General features: G+C 42.2%; 1 protein-coding gene across 3 annotated transcripts in view; it reads left to right on the top strand.

Annotated features, from left to right (window-relative positions):
• The first annotated feature begins 6,325 nt into the window (after positions 1–6,325).
• Positions 6,326–22,639, top strand: part of ZC3H12B (zinc finger CCCH-type containing 12B) — a 22,447-nt gene continuing 6,133 nt past the window's right edge. The window contains exons 1-5 of one of the 3 annotated variants that reach the window (XM_065846370.2): positions 6,326–6,661; positions 19,021–19,795; positions 21,100–21,239; positions 21,963–22,197; positions 22,296–22,402. In XM_065846370.2, the coding sequence (XP_065702442.1) occupies positions 19,185–19,795; positions 21,100–21,239; positions 21,963–22,197; positions 22,296–22,402 (1,093 nt within the window). In that variant the 5' untranslated portion in view covers positions 6,326–6,661; positions 19,021–19,184. Of the gene's footprint in view, positions 6,662–13,558; positions 16,364–16,858; positions 17,593–19,020; positions 19,796–21,099; positions 21,240–21,962; positions 22,198–22,295; positions 22,403–22,639 lie in introns of those variants that run through there. The other 2 variants (XM_071813636.1, XM_071813637.1) reach the window with 2 other exon arrangements.

Genomic DNA, 22,639 nt, shown 5'->3' with positions numbered 1-22,639 from the left:
GTACACACTAAAAGACTGTTGAATGACTCCATTATTTTGATTTAAAACTTTTTTTTTTCTGACACAAGGGCATGCTGTAGCCTGTATCAGTACTGCTCTGAGTGACCTGACTGTTCCTGTAGTTCATAAAAGACATATTTTCTTCTCTAGGCTTTTTTTATTTCAACTACTATACATAACTATGGAAAAAACAGAATGCGAATAAAACTGTTGGATTGAGGAAAGTGCCCATCTATCTTTCTACAGACACTCTTGTCAAAAAATATCAGAGCACTTCACAGGAACTGATGAAAAGGCTCTCAGTCTCCTCAGCCAGGTAATTATTTCCCTTCAGCTTCTGTAATGTACTAAGCGCTGTGTTTTAAGTTATGAAGATAACAGTTGTATCTCAACACTTTGGAAGGTCTCCTCCAGGATCTGTCCAAAGGGATCCACAGTGTAAAGTCATGATCCTCCACCTACGTGCCCACGCGTGTACCCGGGGTTTACCAGCTCTGAGGGTCATGCTGGACTGCAGGGTCAGCACATCAGAATGAACATTAAGCTCAAGGTCTAGACAGTCAGTAGGCAAATCGGATTCTGCAAACGTGGACACCTGCATGTTAAAAATGTACAGGCAGCAGTACCACAGTCCTAGTGAATATAGCAGACCACTCATCAGTTAGTACTGTGAGGCTGATAAGAATGAGGCAATTATTCCAGAATATATTACAGAAATGTTATGTGGAAGGCACCAGAAGTACTTAACCTCTACTCAGCACTGATCAGACTTGCTGTTGTCTGGCCTGGGGCTCTGAAAAGGAGGTGAAAAATAAAAATGGACAGAATGCAGAGGAGAGCAACAAAAAATGATAGGAGTTTTGGGAACATGAAAGACAGCTGAATGCAAGACAGTGTGGCCATATTTACATGATCACAGTATCACAGTATGTTTGGGATTGGAAGGGACCTCAAAAGATCATCTAGTCCAATCCCCCTGCTGGAGCAGGAACGCCCAGGTGAGGTCGCACAGGAAGGTGTCCAGGCGGATTTTGAATGTCTCCAGGGAAGGAGACTCCACAACCCCCCTGGGCAGCCTGGTCCAGTGCTCAGTCACCCTCACTGAGTTTTTTCTCAAATTTAAGTGGAACCTCTTGTGTTCCAGCTTGATCCCATTACCCCTTGTCCTATCATTGTTTGCCACTGAGAAGAGCCTGGCTCCATCCTTGTGGCACTCACCCATTATATATTTATAAACATTAATAAGGTCACCCCTCAGTCTCCTCCAAATTAAAGAGCCCCAGTTCCCTCAGCCTTTCTTCATAAGGGAGATGCTTCACTCCGTTAATCATTTTTGTTGCTCTACGCTGGACCCTCTCCAGCAGTTCCCTGTCCTTCTTGAACTGAGGGGCCCAGAACTGGACACAATATTCCAGATGGGGTCTCACCAGGGCAGAGTAGGGGGGAAGGAGGACCTCTCTCGATCTACTGACCACCCACGCCCCTTGTAATACACCCGAGGATGCCATTGGCCTTCCTGGCCACAAGGGCCCAGTGCTGGCTCATGGTCATCCTGTTGTCCACCAGGACCCCCAGGTCCCTTTCCCCAACACTGCTCTCTAATATGTAATTTCCCAACCTATACTGGAACCTGGGGTTGTTCCTGCCCAGATGCAGGACTCTACACTTTCCCTTGTTAGATTTCATCAGGTTATTCCCCGCCCAACTCTCCAGCCTGTCCAGGTCTCTGGATGGCAGCACAGCCTTCTGGCTTGTAAAGCAATATAAATTTGCATTAAATTATGAAGCCAATATAAATCTCAGAAACTAATGCCATGTGTTACTGTAATACTTGGTAGCTGAACTCACATCGTCTAGGTAAACTAGGTGGTTCTGAGCTAAAAATTGATCTTGGAAACTTCACATGCCACAGTCCCTGGCATTTCACATGGAAGATTTCTGCAGCAAAAAGGACTCGAGGGGAATTACCCTTGCAAATTTTCTCCCCATGGTATCTGGGGCTTTTTGCTCATTTTGGTTTGGCTTGTTTTCTTTAGGGGAGTTGTAAACTGAAGCTGGATGAGGGTGCTGCCATTCAAAAAACTAAAAACCCAGAAAACAAAACAGGGTTCGGAGCTGAGCTGCTGTGACTGAGGTTTGTCCTCAGTGTGAGGCAGGGAACTTCCTAATAGTTGGACTAAACAGCTCCAAACTGAGGTTCCTAAATAGCCATAGTTAGGGAAAATAGCTGAATTTATTTTTGTATGTCCTGCCTTTCACTCTCTTAACCACAATAAAGATAAATCCCTTGATGGATTTCTTTTGGCCAGCCACTGGAGCACCTGGGTTGATTCAGGATGTGAAGCAAGCCACATTCTCTCAAGGATTAACAGTGGATATTTTTATTACTTTTTTTTACACTTTATTAGTAAATTGGTATTTGGTTTTAGAGAGCAGAGGTGTCAGCTCAGAGACCATCTGAGTTGTGGGTAGTTGGTGTCTCTGAACAGTGAGATCTTCCCTGTCATGAACTTCATGTTAGTGTCTACAGTCTTAAGCTGTGGAGCAGGATCCCTTCATAATTAGCAGTGTAGAAATCCAAGGACAAAAGCTTGTGGTTCCTGTTCCAAAGAAATTACTTAAATATAAGGCAAGAAATAAGAAAAGAGAATGAAGAAAAAAAAGATGAGAGCACTGGCCATCATAAGCAGCAGTGGCTGAGGTTCACCTAATGCCTGAGCAAGTGGCAGTAGTGACCAAACATTCCCTCTCAGAAAGAAGATTATTAGTGTTGATAATCTATCGTGGCAATGTATCCTGAGAGTCTGTCAGTATTTGCCATGTGGACGCTCTGAGATCCCTTGTGTTTCTAGAGATGAAAATCCCCAGGCAGAAGGGCAGGCTCTGGGCATCAGGATTGTTTTTTCAGATCTGGTGCCAACACTTGTAGTTCAAGTGTGTTCGAATTGATAGCATTCAGCTTTTGCTTTGTGGCTTTGTAAGTGTCTTAGTGTGTCCCACCTTTCCTGGTCTGCAAAACAGGTCTGAGCTCTTTATATGATCTGAAGTCACTGCACTGATGTTTAATACATATTCTGCTGCTGTTTATAAACTTTGATAGGTGGGAGCCAAATAATGATCAGTTTTCCCCAGCACGTGGATTAGATTTTTCAGGGAGACCTAAGGGATTTAAGGATGAAACTGCCATTGAACAAAATCTTCCATGTCTCTCTGAAAAATTCAACCTTGTTTCTAAGCTAACAGATACATTTCAAAACAAGTTGCAGTATTATACAGCCTGAAACCAATGCTAAAATACTCCATGGAGCACAGGATTGAATTTTGTTGCATGAAAAATGAGCTGCTCCCATTTCACTGTCTAACGCCAGTCCACGCAGCCTTGTCATCGACAGCAAACCCCGCACACAACATTTCCAACTGCAAGAAAAATTTTTTCCCTCTGGGTAATCACCCTGATTAATTAATCTTGCAATTAATTCTGCAAGACTGGATGCAATGATGAACATTTTTATTTCTTTTCTCAGTATATGTTAGATATAACATCTTAATATATATTCTCTTCAATTCCTTCACTATTTTTGTTAAAAAAAATCTGGATACAAAAGAGATGACCCTAACAAAAGTATACTGGTGTTAAATTTGGACATTTCTTTACTATTCTTTACAGAAAACTTGGCACACGTTATAAAGAGTGACCTAAAATATCAGTATCATCCGAGTTTATTTAAAATGAGTCACTATGACAGATTATATGACAAAATTTACATATTTGTTATAAATTATGTTATAAATACAAAATATTGTATACTTTGTAAACTTTTGTATTTTTTTCTTCAGAGCATCTGATACATCTTTACCAGAAAATATCTGTGAGTTAAAGCAGCCAACCTGTATAATTTCTTTCTTGTATATGATAAAACTCAGACATTTAGTATTTCGTAAGGTTGCTCAGCTGGCAGGGGAAATGTGGGGACATTGAGAGCAGATTGAAATCTTTAAGGATTGACTCTGAAATAGCCATGGCCCTGGCGTTCTGCGTGTGGAGGTGCTGGAATGCACCACGAGGGGCTGCGGGCTTCAGGGAGGGGTGTCTGTGCTGGGCAGAGGAGGCCAAGGGGCGACCCCGTCTCTCTCTGAGGCTCCCCGAGGAGGGGATGTGGAGAGGGACGCGCTGAACTCTGCTCCTGGATCCGGGGCGGGACCTAGGCAAGGCTCAGAGCTGCCTAGTGTGGGTCGGATTTGACGTGGGGAAGTGCTGATTTACCCAGAGGGTAGTCAGACACTGAACAGAGTTCCTGGGGAGGCGGCCCGTGCCCTGTGGCTGCCGGTGTTTCAGAGGCATTTGGACAATGCCCTTAATACCTTGATGCTTTACCTTTTGGTCAGCCCTGAAGCGGACGGGCAGTTGGACTCGATGATCACTGTAGGTCACTTTCAACTGAACTGGCCTGTTATGAAAAAAAATATGCAACATGTTTTATGAAACAAGTAGTTTTTAAGGCAATGTTAGAGAATAAAGACTAATGGAGAAGACCCTCCAATAAACATACAACAGGACTGAATTTTGGCTAACGTACTGCTGGATGAGGTACAGGTCACTACGAGTAGAATAGGTAACAATGTTGTCAAATCTAAACATCATAAAATGAGTGATGCAAAATGGTGCATCCTAAGTTGTGAAATTTGGTATAAATTCCTGAGTTTTTAAAATCAAAATTGATTATTTCTATATCCCATTGGGTTTTTGAGGCTTCAAGATGTACTCAAGTCACATTTGCAAGACTTTTTTCTTACAGCTGGGTCACCCAAATTGTACTGGCCCACTTCATATTTTAAATTGGTTTCAGGAAGCTTTGGGAAGCTGAGGGTAGTCATCAGCAACGCTAAACTGCTGGCACTGACATCTTAAGAGCATCTGGTCTTCAAATGTCAAATTTATGCAAAGCCTAAAGTATCTGCAATTTTTGTTAATCAATACAATAATTCTATACACACTGTGTCTAAGAGCACACAATTAGCATCCTAGGAAGCTAAAGGTGTGTGTGCCTAAGTATGTCAGTCTTGGCCCATTCCAAAGCTGGGCCTAAATACATCTGAATTTAGTCCTGTCCTTTATTTCATCTTCCATTCCTGTGTCCTGGTTTTGTTAAAAACAACACCAGTTCTCTTTTAGTGATTTTTCTTTCAGCTAAGTTCTTCTAGGTGGCTGTATTTTTCTGAGTTTTAGCTGCGTATTTTTCCTAGGATGCTGTAGTCAGTGCTGATAAGAGACCAACGGAATACTGAAGAAGCTTGTGTTTGGATTTACTATTATGGTAGCTAAGAAAGACTGATAAGTTTTCCCACATTCTGTTGTGAGAGAGGCGTGTTTGAACAGCTGACTAGAACTGACCAATGGAAGTATTCCATCCCATAATCATCATACCCCTATATAGGAGGGTGATCAGGAGGGTTGAGCTCTCTTCGACCATGGCTGGTATCTGGGGGCGTGTCTGTCTGTGATCCACAGGCCTCAGGCCCTGCGTCCTGCACCCAGGTTCCGGTTGCTGTGCAGTCCTGCCCGTGACTCCCGGGGCCTGGCCTGCAGCTGCTGGAGCCGCCAGCCCCGCACACCCAGCTCTGCTGCTCAGTGACCCAGCTCCACATCCAGCACTTGAGATGGGTTTTGTGTATTCTGTATATATATTCTCTATTTATTAGTAGCACTAGTAAAACCCTTTAAAACTCTCCAACTTGAAGTCTAAGTCTCTCTTCCATCATCTTTCCGATCTAAAGGAAAGGGTGGCGGGAGATCAAGGGCATAACAGGGAGCGTCTGCCGCGGTTTATTGCCGCCTTGCCTTAAACCGTAACATCCTGTGATCTCCAGAGCCGAGCAAGCGCGGTGTTTTCACCAACGCTGCCACTCGTCTGCCCTCCTGAGCCACCTCCTTTCATGGGGGCCGGAGGAGCGCAGGGCCGGTGCAAAGGGCGGCGGCCTTCCCCTCCCGTTCTGTCTCGGACCTCGAGCGCCCCGCGCACCCTGTGACGTGTTTTCCGGTGCCGTCAACCGCCAGCACGGCCACGAGCGGCCCGACGCACCGACAGCGCTCGTACGGGCACACGCGCCTCAGCGCCGCGCGCCGCAGCTCTCGCGCGTGCCCCGAGCGACAGGCGGCCGCGCACGTGCACACGCCCGCGCGCCGCGGCCGCTGCCCCGCCCCCTGCACGCGCACAGCGCCCGGCGGGCCGGGGCAAGGGGAACGTGCCGGCCCCGCCCCCGCGCCGGGCGCGAGGGGGCCGGCTGGCGCGTGCGCTGCCTGCGGGAGGAGCCGGGCGCCTGCAGCGGCGGGCCCGGCGCGGTTGCTAGGCGACGGCGCCCGGCAGCGGCGTTGGCCCGGCTGGGGCGCGGGCAGCGATGAGGCGGCGGCAGCGCCGGCCCCCGGGCTCCCGGCAGCGCTGAGCCCCGCTCCGCACCTTCCCTTCGCGGCCCGCCCTGGCTTTGCTCCACCGCCCCCATCCTCCTCCGCTCCCCTCGCTCTGGCCTGCCCTTCCCCCTCCATGCGGCGGGAGCGGCCGGAGTGGGGCCCCCGTCGCGGCCGCGCCGAGCCCCGCCGTCCGTCGCCTCTCTGCCGCCAGAGCCCGCAGGGAGCCGCGGCCGGTGTCTGCAGCGACAGCAGCGGGTGAGGCCCCGGCTGGGGGAGAGGGTGGTGAGGGAGAGAGCGGGGTGGCCGGAGGATGGCGGAGCCGGGGCTGCCCGGGCCCGCGGCGGGAGCTGCCCGCCGGTGGAGGCCGGTCGGACGCCCCCTGCCGGCCCGCCGGGCGGCCTCCAGGCCTGGCAGCCGCGGCCTTGCTGCCGCCCGGGCCCAGCGGGCCGCCCGCTCGGCCGCCTCCGGGCCGGGCTGCCTCGCTTGCCCTGCGCGCACGGGCAGGGGCAGGAGGAGGCGAGGCCGCTCGCTGTGGCCCTGCTCCCCCCCTTGCCCCGCTCCGCCTGGGCACTGCCGGGGCGCGGGGCCTGCGCGGGGCCGGGCGGCCAGGGCGGCCTGGGTGCAGTCAGGAAATTGGGCTGGTTACAGTTAAGTGATTCGAGTGCCAAGAAGGGGTTGCAAAGGCTGCGTTAGCGCGGTGTGCAGGGAGGTGCTCAGTGTCAGAACACAAGAAGGGCAGCAAGAAACTTGCATTGACGAAAGCAGGGTGTGAAATAAGGGAATTACGTTTTTGGAGGGTACCTTATATCCCTGCTCACATCCTTCCATTTTGCTTTGTAGTGCAAATGGGAATAAGGAACTGGTCACCTGCTGCAGTATACATGACATTCTAGATAGTTTTTCTAGGTGGTTCATTCTAAAGTGTTATTTTTCATAGTTATGTCCTTTTCTGGTTGCCATTTAATCGTTTGGAGATGATATGTCACAAGAGCTGGATATTTTCTTCACAAGTTAGCAAACAGTATTGTGTCTGCTTAAGTTGATAAAGGCAGATCTGAGTTAATTTGGGTTTATTGAGATGCATGTGATACCTTTTTCTGTTTTTTAATCTTGCAGTGTGTTTCAGTGATTAGCACGTATTGTCATAAATGGGAAGTAGGAATAGAAATTAAATTAAGATACTGGTCATTTATGAACTTCCATTATGCATAGCAGTTGTTGAGTGTACAGCATTCCAGATCAATCACATTTCTTATGCTTGTTGTGTTTGTTTATTCAAATGGATGTGTCTGTCAAGTAGTCATTCTTGTATAGGAGGTATCTTTTTTTGATGAGATACATCTTGTGCTTGCTGGATGTTAAAAACGGACTGTGGTATGTACAACTGAAAGGTGTCTTTCACAAGTGTAGCTAATGTCACTTATAAAATTGTCTTTGCTTCTTGCTGAAAAAATGGGTTAGTGGCAAAGTCAAGGTCACCCTCAAATTTAGAACAATTTAACTGCTGCCAGAATATGTCATCTTCTTCACTGTCATATGTTTTCCATATATTGATCCTGTGGCAGCTGAAGTTTTCTGGACCTGTGATCTATTTGTCTTCTAAAACGATCGAATGTGTAGTGAGTTTTAGTAGAAGCAATCTGTAAAGCTTCCTAAGACACTTTCATTTAAATGGCCTCTTGAAGATGTATTAAAAAAAAAAATCTAGGGACATCCAGACTCTTCAGAAAGAATGGAAACAAGAGGTGTTAAGAGCACCTGTGATAGTTGATTTGCAAATGAACTAGTAAGAAAGTAAATTCTTACTGTGAACTGCTGTGAGGGAGTTCTGGCTTTCTGTTCTTTGATCTTGATGCCTTTTCCAATGCAAATTATTCCTTTGTAGACAGCTACTGGTTTTGCCTTTCCTAGTGACTTTATGGTTTGCAACTGAAATGTTATTTTGTAAAACACTTCTACTATAGGTCTGTGGGTAATAGAAATAAAACAAATGCTTCTGTCACTTGTACTCTGTTAGTGCTTACATCACTTTTGGAAATAGCTTTTGGAAATAAGGAGGGCAGCAGGTCAGTTCAGTTATGGGAACTGGCCTTGGGAAGGTGAAGAAATGTAATTTATAAACTGAGAAGAAGTTTTCAGGTGTTGCCACATTGGAAATTAGTTTGATATATTCATTTGTCTATCTGCTAATGTAAAAGAAATATATACATATAAATGGCTGCAATACTACGTAGACCTCAGACACATCCCTGAGAATGCTGCCCTGTTTGGATCATGGAATCTGGTAGACATAAGGTGCTTTGAAGAGCCATGTGTACATAGCTGGACCAATATATATTTTTGTATGTATAAACTTACGGTTTTTGTAAGTTTATTATAAAAGGCTATTTTTTCCTAGGCATTATAAATGAAAAAGATGTTTGAGTAATAATGCTGGTATTTTAAAATTTCTTTACATCTGTTAGTGCATTGTGGGTTTTTTCTGTTTGCTGTGGATTGTCCATTTTTGTTGATTTGTTACAATACACTCATGGTAACACAGATAATTCTTCTGGAGGTAAGAATACCATGACCACCTTTACAGATCCAGGCTTCCTGATGCCATGATCTGTAGTACTGTAGTTCATACATTTCAGATTTAGGAAACATGTTTGGAAGTGCAGATCTAAGCAGAATAGTGTGCCTTAAGATATAGTTTTATGGTTCTGAGGTGAACAATTTATTCACGAGATGTGCCATAAAAAGAAAAACTCTTAATTAGCTGACAGTTTTGATGCAAATATATACATTCTTTATTTAAACAAGTAATTCAGTTAAGTGTCTTTGTGTTTTAAGGGTAGCCATTGTATGTTTATGTGTGTATGTATATGGTTGGGTTTTTTTGCATCACTGTTGTGTGTTGACAGGACACATGTAGGTACAAGAAGATATAGAACGTCAGCAAGGTAAAGCTTAGTGATATTTCTAAATTAATTTCTAGTTCTATACATTCTAGTGTGTGGTTTCCTCAAATTCAGTCCTGTCTGCACAGCTGAACCTCTTCCACCACCACAAGTGTTGCCTTAGCATTTGTTAAGACAAAATATCCCCTTCAGGGCTGGGTGATAATGATGATTACTGGTGAGTTCCTTTCCTCCTGGCTGCTGTGGCAGACGTGTGGGGTCACATCCCTCACTGTCCTACTCCAGAGGTGCTTAAGGGAGGGAGACAGGCAGATGCAGAAACAGAAAAGGCAAATTCACTTTTCTTTTAAAATAGTGCATCTGAAGTGACTCAGAAAGGAGGAAGTTTCTAAATAAAAATTATTACTAACCATAGCCAGCAGGCTGTTTTTCAGTTGTAGTTTCAATATTAATTATAGGGGCGAGGTGTTCACTACTGGTGTTACCTGTAGTGCTTTACTTTGGACTTAAAGTACATCAGTGTTTTATTTTAGAGAGGTTCTAATGAGTAGAAGAAGTAAAATATTTCTATTGATGGTGTTCTGAGTGCGGCTTGATAAAAGACTATACAATATTAGGCCTTTGATTTGTGTAATTTAAGATTTCTGTTCATCAGAATGACAGTGTTGAAACTCACCATTAACATGTTGAGACTGACTTTGCATAGTAAGGTAAGAAAAAAATCCATTAAACTGACTCAAAATGCTGTCATTCTTACGACTCTAATTATCAAGGGACTAAAAATTCTGATCTGCCATTTTAACGCTTCTGTTAAAAGTGGGGTTTTAACTTGGTGCGTGCTCTGGGAATACTGATTATATGCCTTGTATGTATAAACAAGCTGCAGATCTGTGCCCAGGTCATTCATTTACACCACCTCTTCTAGAATGGAGAAATAAGCTGATTTTGTTAGATTAAAAAGTACAAAAGTATTTGAACACGTGTTCAAGTATCTTAAAATAAGAGTACTCCTTTTAAATAAGGAGGATTCCTCACTCCTTAGTGAGCAAAGTGCTGTAAGTGATGTTAATGCCAGATGTTTGCATCAAAAGCAGCTGCTTTGATACACTTGCTTTCCTTCACTGAGTGTCTCGTATGTATTTTGGACTGTTTATGGAAGCTCTATCAGAATATATATACTATACACGTGTCAATGATTTGATGAGTCTTGTTTGCTAAGTAAAAAATCTCTTAGGACAGTTTAATAAAACTGTGTAAAATACAGTTTTAAAAGGAGCAATAGAGTAGAATTCTTTATTCCATGTCTTAGATAAATTCAGAGCGTTTGGTCATAGGATCTTGTTGAGATCACTGAGAGGTGCACTGGACACTGTGACTACAAATTATGCATACTGTATTTTTGCAAGAGCGTCACCATTTTGGAGTCACTTTAATCTCAAAATGGCCAACTTAAATAGGAACATTTTCTACAAAGCTTATTTTATCCTGTTTTCCTACCATCTTGCAACAGTTGACATAGTAAATGAAAATTAAATATGCAAAGCTGACAGATTTGTTACGTGCTGAGAGTAATTCTAAGGTTCAAAAAAATAACTGGGTAAAAGTGATTAATTCCTGTTGAATTACAACATATGTATTATTATGGTATGCACGTGTAAACTGTAATGTATTCCTGTTAGCTCTGTTCAAAATAATGATAAATAAGGAAATCCAGTGGTTCGAGGTATATAAACACACTGGCAAAATGCTACAGATCACCAACCCTTTTTATTAAGGACAAAAGAGAATTGCACGTAGTGTCACACAGCCCAACTCTTCCATTTTTTTAATCCAGTCTGAAATACCCACGTGTTAATTTTAGAATGTATTCTGCTTTTTTCAGTTGTGAAACTGTCCCAACAGATGTGTACCACCTAAGTGTATAATTAGAATGAGGGAAAACTACCATTTTTATTTGTGACTCATATACTATGTCAGCTTTAAGTGTTTTTTTTTCCTCAATAGATAAAGTAGTTGACTATGTCAGAAAATATTCAAAGCAGCAAGCAGTAATGTGTAATATCTGTACTGCTCCTGAAATAAGGATACGAGAAAGTTGTGTCCTCGGTGCCGTGAAAACACCAATGCTGGGTTGTGTCACTTTTTTCATGAGCGCTGTAGAAATGCGCTAATCAAGAGCTAATCAAAGCCCAGCGCCATCTGTGCATCTTGAGCTGCTTGTTGTCTGTGTCCTCTAACTGCTGCCTGATAAATACTGCTCACGTTCCCGAAGACTTGTGCCATGTGTTTCGGTTTGGTTTTGTGTGTGTGCATGTGTGCTGCAGGCCCAAATTGTCATGTCTTTAAAATGGCAATTAGTCATGTGATGGAAGTGTTAAAAATCACAGAAGTGCACTCTGTGTCCTGAGGGTCACCGCTGGTCTGTGCTGTAGCACACTGCAGTGTTGAAGGGCTCAGTGGATATGGTGTCTCTGAACACTGAATCGTTTTTGGAAAGACGTCTCTTTGTCTCTACTCATATTGTTTCCGTCGTTTTAGACTCCTCATTTACCGTGATCAGTATGTGGAAGTTGTCAGCTGTGGTGTTAGTCAGCTTACACGCTGTTCACGCTGTACTCATGAGGCGCAGCTGTAGTAGGTATGTAGTATACCAGCCCTACCTGTTGTTTAGTTGTGAAGATGAGAGAATGGGTTTAACTCATTATTTCATTTGTTGTAGAACAGGTGACCTGGGATCCTGGTGAGTTTGTGCACTTTGTGTTGCAGTCCATGTTGTTGGGATTTGGTTGCTTTTGGTGCCTGAGCTGGCTGCATGGACATTGTTCTGGGTGTGTGTCTCTGTTCTTCAGTTGGGTTCTGGTGATATAGAAATAGCCACAGTAGTCAAAGGCTGGGCTGTTATTTGAAACAGCCTTCTCTGTACAGATGGCTTGTCCTGAATGCTGCTGGTAAGTTAGTGAAATAGAGAGGCAAGAGACATGCTAAAACATTGAAATTCGTGCTGAAGCCATGGAGGGAATACCTTAATTTTCTTCATAGAAAACATGCCAGGTTTTTAATTGTTGTGAAGATGTCTGTTTGACAGTTTAAGAAATATGGAAGGAGAATTTTGAAATATTTATTCCTCACTGTGCATATGGAACTCCCCTAGACATGACCGTTTCATGTGCCAGTATTCAGTTAGTTTTTTTTTCCTTGAGTGTTATTAAAACCCCTTATTAACTGCATGTATCTCAAAAATGTACAAGGGAAAACAAACAATCCTCCCTCCTCTTAAAAGAAATACTATAGAATCATTATAATCTGTATTTATTATCCGGGTGGGAGAGACATTTGAGAAAATACTTGGCTTGGGTGTGTTTGTTTGTTTTTCCAGTTTAGTATCTGTAATGACAGAAAACATGTAAAGCTGCTTAAAAGTTGATGAAAGGAGTTAATTAATAAAATACTTTTCATTTAAAGGTTGTTCCTCCCAACAGATGTGTGCATCATGTAATTGCCCCTTTGAAGGGCACGGCTCAGACACACGTGGATGGAGGAGACAGTGTCAGAAGGGACCAAAGAAGTGGCTTGGTCCCACCTTTCACTCTGTCTGCTCTGATTGTCTTGGTCCTGCTGAAATGAACAGGCTTTGAATAGAGTATTTCTAGCACCAGCTCTTTTATAGTCATTGTCATTTGAATAGTAATTTTTGAATAATTTCCAAGTGTTTTTTGTTAATATTACAGTGCTTTATTACTGAGCACACATTTTCCTTCTATTTTAATACCTGCAAAGTTAAATAGATGGTTCCAGTTTAGTCCTTTATGAACAAAATATACATAATTTTGCCTCACCCTTTTCTCTGAATCACATCAATTCTACTAGTCAGTCGTGACTGTGTTGAAAGAGGTGTTTACTAAGAAAACTTGGTTTCTTAGCAGTGAACATGGTGAGAATTAAAATTTTAAAGCTGCAGTATATGTATTTCTGAGTTATATTTAAATCAAAAGCTGCTAATAGCTTTCTTTTCTCTCCTTAGATATATGTTCACATTCTCCTGTCTCTGGAGATAACATAACTCGTACTAACCAAACAGTAAAATTTCATCAACACAGTATTATTGTTTATGATTTGTGAGATGAGCTTTTGTTCTAGCTTTGGCAAGATTTTGAGGCACACTGACTCATTTCTCAATTTTGTAGTTATCAGCAAAATCAAGTGTGACTCAAATGATTTATGTTTTTAGGTGTTTGTTGTCTTTTTGCTTGTAAATGGATTTTTTAAAAATTTACCCTGTGTGATAACTCCTTAATGCATCTATACCAGCTTTAAAAACTGTACAGTATAAGCTATAACAAAACAAAAAAGTGGAAAATTATCTGCAAGGATAGCTCTGTAAACAAATTATTAGCGCTTTCTCCACAACTTTTCCTCTGCACGTAAGGACAAAGAGAGCACAAAGGCAATGAGATAACAGAGAATTCTCCATGGACCAGCTATTGCTTCCAGAAATAGAGCTCAACTAAGATATTCCTTCCAAAGACTTTGCCCGAAAGCTGTCCTATTATTCTACATGTGCATATTAAACACATCATTACTTTTCACTTGCTCCTTTAAAACCTCTCCATAAACTCCCTTAGTGTCCTCACAAAGTACCTTCTAAAGGTGTCTGGACAAACAGTAAACTGAGACAGTACTTAAGTGTTTCCTGTAGTCTTTCTGATATTCCACTTGTTGAATTAATCTGTAGCCAGTCGTCATAATTCTCGATTGTGTTTTCGTTTAGTTAGGGACTACAGAGTTAGAATAGAATAGGAACTGGTTGAGGTCCGTAGGTACAGCTGTACTACCACTGCCAGGTAGTGTAAATGAGAAGGAAAAGAAATTCTTAATTATTGTCGGTACTTTGCAAGACGACAAGTTGGAATTTTGGGAAGTGCAATGTGGAAAAACAGACAAGCAAACTATACTACTGCAGCTTTGAGGGTTTTTTTAGCCTAAATGCCAGTGAGTTAATTGCATACAGGTGTTGCTGCTGACTGGAAGTTGTCCTGAAGATGTGGCACTGATGTTGTTTTTACACGTATGAAAGAAATTATGAACTTTGTTGCTTAAAATGGGAAGCAGAAGGAAGATTAATAGCCAGGGGCTGTTTTCATACGGATGTGGAAAACGCAACTACCGAACGAGCTTTTTGTTAAAAAAAAAAAAAATATATATATATTTTTTGCACACACTTTCTTTTAAACTATATTTATACAAATTATGCATGTTATACTAACAGACCTTCATCTTTATCAGCCAGAGAGGGCAAGGAGTTGAGGCCCCCAGTCCCATTGTGTTTGTGCAGGTGGCCCCGGCAGTGTGTGTGTGTGCTAGTGTGTGTAACCTGGGAGTATATGCTTGGCCTGGCTGCGACTGGAGCTGTGCAGCTGCTCAGGGTTTCCTCAACAGAAACCAGAGTTATTTGGTGCACTATATGACATGTGTTTGACAAGGGATGCTTAATCTATAAGCAGTATGGGAAGCGGGAAACAATGCTAGCAACTTAAATGTGTAAATTCTTTATTAGGTTATGCTTCAATGGCAACAGATCTAAACAGTGAAGCAAGAACCTTATTTTAGTTGGAGAGGTAGTCAGGGGAAGCAAGACAAGCTACTTATCAAAAGCTTAATGAAAAAATCCAAAACTTGCTCAAAAATGCATTAGAATTTTTAAGATCGGTAAAAAATGGAGGACTTGGCTTAATGTAAAGATAAAATGTTGATTTTGTATCTGCTTAAGACTATTTCACGTTTCCCATGAGAAGGTGCAAAGAGCAGCGGCTACAACTCTTCCCTGGGCTCTTCTTGTGTTTGAGGTGGCAAGACAGAACCCGGTCAGTATCTCATTTGTTCTTTGTTTCCTGGCAGCATCACGCCTCTTTTAAAGGAACTTCCTAAGTTCCTACTTACAGTTTTTTAATCAGCAGTTTCTTCAGTTCGACTGTTGTACGGTTGAGATGGGGGGCGAATTCAAGTCACTGAGCTTACGTGCTTTGAACATACAGAAAACTCATTTCCCTGATATGCCTACATAACAGATGACTCCTTAATTTGAAGGAGAACCATGTGGTCCACTACAAAGGACTAATATACTGAATGCGTGTCATACTGTGGGTGTAGAGGTAATGACAGCAAGTAGAGGTACTGAACTGGAAGTCAGAAGTAAACTGAGCAAATATGGTTTCAGACATGGGTGGTACAGAGCTGAGACCTCAGCTTTCCAGGAGCGGGCACCTGAACCTTTTCAGAGCCGTGGTGCTGGTTGACATTGACAGAGGCAGTGACTGACAGGCTGCTTGGGTCCAAATACCCACTGACAGAAGAGAGGTCCTGTCTTCACCATAGTCAGCCTGGGCTCCAGAACAGGACTGGGTATTTATTTAAAAATCGTGACTGCAATTTGACAGCAAGTGGTAATCAGTTTCTGTAGCTCTGCCTTTTCTCACTGCTGAGAGTTGCTCAGGGTCACGGGTCTGGATCGCAGTCTGCGAACACGCAGTAAATCTATAGTGATGACTGTGGGATTGCAGCACAGTATAGACTGGACTACTCGGGGCTGAGAAAAAGTGAGGGAGAGACCATAGTGCTGTTTTTGTAGCTGAATGGTGTTGTTACAAGTCTGATTTCTGATCTGGAGGGTGCGAAGAAGGGCGCTGTGATATAGGGAATTGACAACTAATTAACACTTAAAGAGCTAACCCTTTAACCCACATCATTATTGCCTAGCCTTGCTTAGCTCTGTGTAACTTATTGTACGAGAAACAGGACTTCACTGACGCCTTGCAAAAATAATAGTCCTTGGGTGCATCCTTGGGTGAACTAGATTACAGAAACTTGGGCACAGGACAGGAGATACGCCAGTTTAACCAACTCAGCAGTCTGAGACCTCACCAACTCATCACATTGGACCAAGGGTGACCGTGTACAGAGAAAGACGACCCGGGGTCACAATCACTGCGCAGCTGCAACCAGGAGGAGAGGAGCCGGAGGTGGAGACTCTGGAAGTCGTCTCCGGGAACTCATTGTAGTAAGAACCGCCTTCTCAGGGACAGGTTATGAATATGTATAGGTATTCCTAAAACTGTCATGAATATGTAACACTTTACTGCATTTAACCAAGCTCACAGCTACTGTAATTTTGCACACGCATTAGGTGAAATGATTCCCCGTGTGTCCGGCGTCATAAATACATACCTTCCTTAAAACCTCAAGGGTTGTAAGGTCATTCCACACCTCAGCTGTGCTGAAGTAGCGGTAGTTGCCACTCTTTCTCTTGCATAGTTCTTCATTCCACTGTATTTGCTGTCTTAGGAGCAACACAACATGTCCTCCTTCCTGGGCTCCTTCTCTCAATGGTCAGTGGGAAAACTTGGTCCTGTGCTGTAATATGTTCGTTGTTGTTGGATTTGCTTGTTTGTTTTGGTGCTCCTGACCAAACCATGAGATGACCCTCATTGTTTGAGAACCTTATGCATTTGGAAACAAATCCTGCAATGTCCCAAGTTTGTGGATGCGTGGGAGCAGTGAAGTTGCATAGATGGAGCGACTGACTCTGGTGCAGGCTGGTTTCTCTCCTAGAGCTCTGTGCACAAGTGTGCAGGCTTGCAGGGTGGGCTCTGGAGCCCGCCTGCCCCGTTCGCAGTCCCCGTGGCAGCTAGTGCTGAACAGACTGTCAAAACTAGCTGGCAAAGGTTGCCTCTGCGGGTCCTGGCTTTGTGTGCAAGGTGTTTAAAGAAAATGGGGAAAAACTCCTTACTTTTCCAGAAGTTAGTTATAATGTCTACTTTTTATTTTTCTTCTTTTGTTCTGTGTTATATTTTGGTAGAAAAAATGACACAGTTGGTACAAATAGGACCTTTGACTTTTAGTGCTTCCCTCACAAGATGGATATGAAGAGATTGTTACAAAACCCTGTGATTTAGTTTTTAAATAGTTTGAAAACAACTAGAGATTTATTTCTTTTTTAGTGTATTTTTAGTTCCCTTCTAAAATATTTGAAAGATAATGGTGATGATTACATCACAGACCAAATATTTTCCACTGCTATGCAAGAGAGGGATGAGGCAGCTAAAATTTCCCTAGTTAGCGGCTTTCAACCAAAGGCTGACATGAATGAAAAAAAGAAAAGAACCTCCAAGATGAGTCACGCAGTGGGAGTTCCCATAGACTGAGCTTCCCTGAGAGAGCCGCGGGTGCAGCGCTGTGACCAGAGCACAGCCAACCTGACCCAGCCTGGGGCTGCGGAGCTGCTGCCTCGTGAGTGCGTCAGAAACTCTGCTTGGGATTAATGTGCTTTCGTTGTGTTTTAAATAACTTTTGAACGATGATCAAACTATCTGCTTGTTACAATAAGATTTTACTTTCAGGGAAGGTCAAATGAGATTTAAGACAAATTGCTTACATGATGTTAAATAACAGAAAACTAGAGATATATATGCAGAATTGGAACAATGCAACAAAATGGTGAAATCAGTTTATATGCTGATAAAATGGATTCTTTTCCAGCTAAGAAAGAGGGGAAAAAATAAAAGCAAAACTTAAAGAAAATTTGAAAAATATAAATTTAATTAGTGATAGTGTTACCCAGATGATGATGGTTGTTGTTATTATTATTAAAATATCATAGTATTTTTGAGTTAATCTAGGTAATTTAATTTCCAGTTAGGAAGGAATGTATTTGGCTTGTGGTTTAAATTAATATTTAAGTGTTTAGAAGAGAATGTAAATTTGGCCCTTGTGGTGGTTTGACTGAAAATGAGGTAATTTTCTTCATAGAGTTATAAACTTTTCTTGTTCGTAGCTAGCATGGCTATTGTTTGGACTTAGTTTGAGAACAAGAGATAACAGCCCAGCCCAGAGTTAATGCTTTCAGTTGCTCTGGTCTGAGAGCCAAGGACCATCGGCTGATCATTCTTATGAGATTTCCTCTAGCAAAGGTGTTAGGATTATTTACTGGAGTGGAAAGCCAGGCATGATAAGTTTAACAAATGGCAAAAACATTCTTGTGACATTATGGTTAAAGAAATGATGACAGCTTGGCAAAAAGAGTGGAGATGTTACGAACAACTTTTCTTCCGGCCTGGATGAGAATTCTGAGCGTCTGTCCTGACTTTCTGAAAAAAATGCAATAATATCCGTCCTTGATTGTTTGGATTTGCAGTGCAGTAGGTCCAGTGAACAGCACTAGGTGATTAGGTGTAGAGCCTTTGTGCATCCGTTTATTGACCTTTACGCCTCTAGCAGCCAGCTTGAAATAAACTTGTCAGTTCTGATAGTGAACTCTTACCAAAAGGGCCTGAAATGGTTTAAGTTTTGTGTGTACTGGAACTCCACACAGGTGTTCCTTATGTAGACAGACGGCTGTAAAGGCAGTTTCTGATGGAAGTGCTGGATTACCCTTTTCTGTTTTATTATCTTTAAATATTATTGAGATACTCCATTAATTCCAGCTGTAAGTTTATTGTGTGGGAAGTGTAATTTTTTTGGTATGTACAGTAACTGGGGGAGGGAAAAAGAGTTTAATTTGTGATTAAAGAGACAACATAATTACATGCTTTCTTATGATCAGTTTTTACACAGAAATGTGAATGACGAGGGACCTCTGCTGACTTGTGAACAAAGTCATCGTAGTTGAGAATTCACAGAATTTGTCAAAAGCTAATTTTCTTTTTTTTTTTTTTTAAGGAACTTCATGTTGGTGTTGTTTATGCCAGAACACAGTAAGCAAGGCAAATTACCTTCAGCCTCATGTAAACTTTCAGTTGGCCAGCACAATGTGATTGAGCACAAATTCCGCGTGGCTTTGGAAATGAAAGAGAACTGAGCGCTCTGGCTGGAAGCTGAACGTGATGACGGCCTGGTCTATGGTAGGGAAGCTGAAAATGGAGAAGAGACGCTCCAGAAAAGCCAGAAACGTGGAACAAGATGCTGGAGAGTGCAGTGCTGAATCTGAGGAATGGACGAGCTCAGACAGTGAACCTGAGCAGCCGTACTTCAGGAGCAGCTGCAGCAACGCTCCGTGGAGAGAAAAGGAGGTTCCCACTAAACCACATCGGCCGCTCTGTCGGTCCCCTTGTTTGGATCGCCCAAGCTTTTCACAGAGCAGTATCACACAAGACTTGAAGCTAGATGAATGCAAAACAAATTTGGACAAGGAATACCAAGCTAAAATGGATTTTGCTTTAAAGCTTGGGTATGCAGGAGATCAGATCCAGGCTGTACTGAATAAACTGGGAGCAGATGCGCTCATCAATGATGTTCTGGCAGAGCTTGTGAGACTTGGCAACAAAAGCGAATCAGAGGGACAAAGCAGTGCCAGCAGTGCCACTGGTGCTCTGGTGCCACGAGGCCCTTGCCCAAAGGAAATAGCAAGCCCTGAACTGTCGCTAGAAGATGAAGTTGTGGACAACAGTGATAACCTGAGGCCAATTGTCATTGATGGAAGCAATGTGGCTATGAGGTGGGTCTCCCTGTCGCACCGCTTGACAAGCACGAGTCACTAAACATTTATGAGAAAAATCAATATTTCTGGCAAAGTCCTTTTAAGTCACACAATATATTTACACTGGTAATACATCTTTTTAATGGACTCTTTAGTCCAGGCTTTTATTTATACTGTTGCTCGTATATATATATATAATCCCTATTCCATTTCCCCTCCCCTCTTTTTCAAACCAAGTTCTCCCCTCAAATCTTTTGTTCCAGCAACAAACAACATTGTAACAACATTGACTGAAAAGGGCCAGAACCTGTAGTTTTTATTATTCAATTATATGGTGCAGCAGTAATATATGCACTCTGGTTTTCTAGACAAAGAAAATGTTGGTTTGAATCTAAATATGAAACCCAGCCATAATGCAAAGATCTGTGACTCTCTCTTATCTGTGAAGACTACCTACTAAGGAGGTTATAATTACATGTCGTCTTCTCTTATGTAGGTACTCATGTATTATTTAGGCATTCCTAAACTATTTCCTGAGAGGATTTAAAACCTGATTCTTTAGTTCACTCTATGTTTAGCAAATCAAGATAGGTGCACCCATGAGGTAGACTAAATGAGATTCATAATTAAGATCCTGCTTAATTTGTATCAAAATCCTAAAGAACTCTTTTCTTTTGCGGGTAGTTCTTAGGCCATTTTAAAAATTGAAGCCCTATATCTGAATTGTGTGCTGTGTCACTCCTGTGTGCTTCAGAAAACAAATTTTTCATGGGGGCAGGGCCTGAACATCTTTGAAAGCTTTTTCATTTCCTTGAAAAAGCCGTAATAAAAATGCATTTAGTATTAGAGAAACATATTTTTTTAATCTAGATGTTTAAAAGCCCATATCACCCATGACAACCAGCATTGTTAGTTCATTTTGATTTTGTTATTAATAACTTTTGTATGGTACTTTTTAAGGCAAGGTCAATTTGTTGGAGTGAGTGACACTTTTCACTAACTCAGCTAACAACATGAAAAAGCAGAAAAACTTGGTTTATTTGTTTTTGCTTTTGGGAGAGTGAAATCTGACTATTTCTAGAATTTTAAGTAGGGGTGTTGCTGTAATCCAATAGCTGAATAGCTCTGGACAGTTGTCGTCTTCCAGCTATGTAAGCTGGTCTGATGGCCTTCTTTGCAGACTGTTTCCCTGATGCCCTTAGACCATGGCAGCTTTAGAAGAAAAAACAAAACAAAAGAAGAAAACCCAAACCAGAACCACCACAACAACAGAAACCAAAACCAAATGTAACTTTTGTCCTTGCTATTTCTAAAACTTTTAGCCATGGGAATAAAGAAGGATTTTCCTGTCGGGGAATTCAACTGGCTGTTGACTGGTTTCTGGAAAAAGGACATAAAGATATCACTGTGTTTGTACCTGCATGGAGAAAGGAGCAGTCTCGACCTGATGCACCGATTACAGGTAACAGATCAAGATTTTCTTTGACCTCTTGGTTAAAAAGAAAAAAAAAATGAAGTATTGCATGAAGATGCACCCACGTCATGTTTCTGATGGGTGCCGCATACTGTGAGTGTGAGGTTGTACTCAACTGTTTGTTTGAAAACAACAGCTTCACTGGAAACAAGCACTTAGCTATCTGCATCTGTCAACAGTGCTGGGTTTCTGTAACAATACGGGATCGTTTCAACAGTTTTGCAAAGCAGTACTCATAATTTTCCCATTAGCAAACATTGTTAAGCATGTAGGGACTGATTCTTACTTGCTGGGTGCGTGTAAAATCAGCGGCATCGGGCCAGGGTCTCAGTGAGCAGGATTGTCCTGGGCACTGAAGGGGCAGCATGTGTTTGGAGCAGTAGGCAGCACTCAGGTTTCACTCCAGGCTGTCAAGAAGGCTGTTACAGTAGCGCAACAACCAACTTCTTGACGTGTTCAGAAAGACTGAGTAGAGATACGTGTTTGTTTACAGAGGCGTAGCTTAAATACTGAACATTTACCCAGAACTTTGAAATCTCAGAAATAAAATGGCTCTCTGCATCTGGGTATTTTTTAAATGATAATGGGGACTGTATGTGAACATAATTGCAAAATACTTTCTCAGAAAAGAGGACAAGAAGTTTCATATTTAAAAGACTGCATTTCTTTCTTTTACAACTTTTATAAAAACTGCTCAACATTATTTTACAGATCAAGAAATCTTACGTAAATTGGAGAAAGAAAAAATCCTTGTTTTCACCCCATCTCGAAGAGTTCAGGGAAGAAGAGTAGTTTGCTATGATGATCGATTCATAGTAAAACTTGCTTTTGACTCGGATGGCATCATTGTATCAAATGACAACTATCGGGATCTTCAAAATGAAAAGCCAGAATGGAAGAAGTTCATAGAGGAACGGCTGCTAATGTATTCATTTGTGAATGACAAGTATGTTGTGGGGTTTTTTTTCTTCAAAAGTAAGGGAATTTACTAGTTCAGCATCCTCGCTAATAACTGAGATTCACATTTCATTTCTTTCCCCTTAGGTTTATGCCTCCTGATGATCCTTTAGGACGCCATGGTCCAAGCCTTGAAAATTTCTTAAGGAAAAGGCCAGTTATTCCTGAACATAAGAAACAACCATGTCCTTATGGTAAGTGCCTAAGTCAGATTGCTTCATTGTATTCAAAGGTAGGTAAAGCAAGCAATTAATTAATATCTTGTCGTTACTGAAAAAAAAGCACAATTTTCCTAATGTCATCTGAGCACTGTATCAGTTTTTATACCCTTCATACACATAATAATTAACAAAAAAAAAGAAGCAGAAAATTAAGGATTACCAGATATACCTTGTGGATAACACAGTTTTTTGCTATTTTCTTCAGATTTG

Source organism: Patagioenas fasciata, chromosome 11, assembly GCF_037038585.1.
Source record: "Patagioenas fasciata isolate bPatFas1 chromosome 11, bPatFas1.hap1, whole genome shotgun sequence".
NCBI classification, from domain to species: Eukaryota; Metazoa; Chordata; class Aves; order Columbiformes; family Columbidae; genus Patagioenas; species Patagioenas fasciata.
This window is presented reverse-complemented; position numbering and strand designations above follow the sequence as displayed.